The sequence below is a fragment of the Corylus avellana genome, chromosome ca5 (assembly GCF_901000735.1).
Source record: "Corylus avellana chromosome ca5, CavTom2PMs-1.0".
In the NCBI taxonomy this organism is placed as follows: domain Eukaryota; kingdom Viridiplantae; phylum Streptophyta; class Magnoliopsida; order Fagales; family Betulaceae; genus Corylus; species Corylus avellana.
The window spans coordinates 16,335,820-16,339,636 of NC_081545.1; the positions used below are offsets into that span (position 1 = coordinate 16,335,820).

The 3,817-nt window shown below is 35.5% G+C and overlaps 1 protein-coding gene across 1 annotated transcript; it reads left to right on the forward strand.

Annotated features, from left to right (window-relative positions):
• Positions 1-477: 477 nt before the first annotated feature.
• On the forward strand, positions 478-2,682 carry LOC132181860 (zinc finger BED domain-containing protein RICESLEEPER 2-like). Its single transcript, XM_059595092.1, has 3 exons — positions 478-617; positions 768-2,532; positions 2,629-2,682. Exons 1-3 carry the CDS (start codon positions 478-480, stop codon positions 2,680-2,682), a joined length of 1,959 nt encoding a protein of 652 aa, XP_059451075.1.
• Positions 2,683-3,817: the final 1,135 nt, after the last annotated feature.

Below are 3,817 nucleotides of genomic sequence, written 5' to 3' on the forward strand. Positions count from 1 at the left end.
ATTTTTCTGTTTTCTATTTAGGGTTAGAACAACTATGAATTATTTTTCTGTTTGCTGTTTAAGGTTAGAACAACTATGAATTATTTTTCTGTTTTCTGTTTAGTGTTAGAACTTAGAACATGAATTGCTTTGTTAGAAGTAGAACTATGATTCTGTTCTGTTTAAATTTTTGTTGTCTATCTATGATTCTCATTCTCTGATTCTCTGTTCAACTTAGAACTCATGATTCTCTAGAAGTTTCTCTAGAACTCATGATTCTGTTCTCATTTGAAAATAGAAAGCTAGAAGTTTCTCATCAATTACATTTTTTAATTAACAGTTATGGAGATTACGAGTCAGTCTATGGAATTGGAATGTATTGAAGTTGATGTACATGATGATACACTTACTGTGATCCACACTGCACGAATACGTTGAGAATTACGGTGGCAGCATAACCAAAACCAGCTTAACACTAGCGTCACATTGTTGGTGGGGATGGGGCTGGTGATGGGGTTGGGGCTGGGGCTAGGGCTGGGGCTGGGGCTGGGGATGTGGATGGGGGCCAAGGGGCTGGGGGATGGGGATGGGGATGGAAGTGGCCTGAGTGAGAATGGACAATATCAAAAGAGGGAAAGGTAAAAGACTTCCAAAGTCTGGAATGACTTTGTTTCAGTTACAATAGTGGGGGTTAAAAAATCACAATGCAATTGGTGTAAGAGGCTGTTTGCTGTTAGAAAATCTAGTACTACCTCAACCCTAAATAGGCATTTGACTTGATGTGTTAGATATGTTGAGTTTAGTAGTGCTAAAAAGCAAAATACTTTGTCATTTGAGCCTAGCAGTGACAGTGATGGCGTGGGAAGGTTGACAAGTTTTAGTTTCAAGGAGAGTAGGGTTAGGGAACTTGCTTCCCATACGGTGCTACTTCATGAGTACCCTTTTAATATGATGGAGCATGAACTTTTTAATAAGTTCATGAGGGCCTGCACACCCCACTGGAAAAAAATAAGCCATGCAACTATTAGGAATGATTGCATTACCACTTACCAAAATGAAAAAAGGAAGCTAAGAACACTTTTGAAATTGGTTGACAAGGTGAACATCACCACCGATATGTGGACCTCTTGTCAAAGAGTGTCATATATAGTGGTGACTTGCCACTTTGTGGATTCAACTTGGTGCCTCCAAAAAAGAATTTTAAATTTTTGCAATGTACCTCCTCCACATTCTGGTGTTGTGATTGCTGATGCATTAAGGAATTGTTTTTCTGATTGGGGAATTGAGGATAAAATTCATACCATTACTGTTGATAATGCTTCAGCTAATGATTCTGCAATTAGAATTATAAAAGATGACTTTGAGTTGAAGAATGCTTTGTCGGTTGGGGGTAGGTTGTTTCATGTTAGGTGTTGTGCACACATTACAAACTTGTTGGTGCAGTCTGGGCTTGTTGAAATTAGGGGTATTATAGATGATGTTAGGCAGGGCATAAAATATATAGTGGCTTCTAAAAGTAGGTTGAATGTCTTTAGTGAGATAGCAAAGAGATTGCATTTACCCTGTAAGAAGCTGATTTTAGATGTCCCCATACGTTGGAACAGCACCTATTTGATGTTGGACACTGTAATTAAGTATAAAGAAGTGTTTCCTAGGTACCATAGAGTTGAGCAAGCATTTCAGTGGGTTGTAACTCCAGAACAGTGGGAAATGGTGGGTAATGTGAACCAGGTTTTGTCAATTTTCAATGATGTAACCAATGTTGTATCTGGTAATGAGTACCCTACTGCAAATCTGTATTTACCTGGGGTTTGGAGGATGAAACAAGTTTTGATGATCAAGTGTGATGATAGGAATAAGTACATGAGGTCAATGGCAAGTAGGATGATTGACAAATTTGATAAGTATTGGGGTGATAGCAATTTGTTGATGTCCATAGCTGCTGTCTTGGATCCTAGATACAAGATGAAGTTGATCAATTTCTGTTTCCCTATCATTTATCCTTTGACTGAAGCTTGTAGTCACATTAACAATGTGTTGGCAGTTCTGAAAGAGTTATTTGAGTCATATGTTTTTGCCCATACGGCTTGTATATTGCAAGAAACTGCCCAAGTAAATGTTCCTTCTTGTTCTTCCTCAAGTGCAATTGTTGGAGATGTGGTGTCCAAAATTTCTGAAGGTCGATCAAGGTTTGCTGACCATATAAGAAGTAGTGACATCATCCGGCCCATTAAAACAGATTTGGATGTTTATCTTGAAGAGGATGTCTACATTTGTAGTAAGAATGAGAATGGAGTATATATGGAAACAGATTTTGATGCTTTGGCATGGTGGAAATGCAATGCCTTGAAGTACCGTATCTTGTTTAGAATGACAAAGGATATCTTGGCTGTTCCCATAAGTATAGTTGCTTCTGAATCCTCCTTTAGTGCTAGTGGTAAGGTTATTGAACCCCATAGAGCATCATTATCCCCTGACACTGTTCAGATGCTCTTATGTGGTTCAGATTGGGTGAGGGCACTTCATGGCAGCAAGAAAAAATCTGCTAGTGAAGTAAGTTTTGTTTCTAATTATGTATTTAGACTATTTAGAGTTTTACTAAATTTTATGTATGAATTGGCCATATTAAATTTGTGTTTGTTTTTGTAGAAATTGGTTGAAGTGGAGTTGCCTACAACTACAACTACAACTACAACTACCTGAATGTGATGTGATGCAGAATTTCAGACATGGAGTGTATTACTATTACAATCTATTTCAGTCCTTTCCTTGTTTAAGTCTGTAATTTGAACACTTCATTTTTTGTTTCAGTCTCCCTTTGCTTATTAAGTCTGTATTTTGATAACTATGTTTTATTTTGAAATGTTTGGATTCAGTCTCTCTTTGCTTATTAAGTCTGTATTTTGATAACTATGTTTTATTTTGAATTGTTTAAGTGCCATATTGTACTTTTGTTGGAAACTCTCTTGATCATTTGAGCCTGTTGAGGTAATATCTTTCTTCCTTGTAATTTTATTATTTTCATTTTGCAACAAAAATTTGATTATTTGAACCTCCCTTGACTCGTTTATTAAAGGTCAAAGACTTTTTGCGTCTTTGACTAACTAAATGCAAAGGAGTAAAAATTTGCTAACAATATTTTTGGTTTGCTTATGTTTGCAGTGATTATTCATTCCTTGGGTCCTTGTCTCCGCTTTTAAGAAACTTCATTAAAAGCTGCCACATATTTTCATATGCTAGTTACTAGTTTGGTATTTTTAAGTTGTTGCATTTTATATACCTGAAAATCTCTAAAAAAATGTGCTTACAAATATCATATTTATTTCTTTATGCTACTGATTTGAGATTAGTTGGGATACACATCATACACTGGTTTATGCAATTATGCAATTATGTTTATGCTTCTGTGGCTGCTATCTGTTGAGATTAGTTGTGATACACTGGTTTATGCTACTGCTTCTGCTATATGTTTGTGGCTTGTGACTCAATTTCTAATTTGCTTTATGCTGCTGCTATCTGTTGAGATTACTTGTTTTTTTTTTTTTTTTTTTTTTACCAACTGTTATTCTTTCTACTAATTATAGGTTGTATATAATTAGTAGTTTTGGTTGATTAACATGATTCTATTATTTTGAGTTTTGCACATTTGATTATTTGAGTACATAATCTATTATTCCATATTTCCATTATTATACCATCTATTGCTTTCATGTACAATGTACATCACACTTCACTTCTCAGTTCTCTGCATGTTTTACTAGTTACTATAATTTGATGTACATGTTGATCTTTGTTATGTGTTGGTTTAGAAATTAGGTTGTTTGGCTATAAAAAGTCC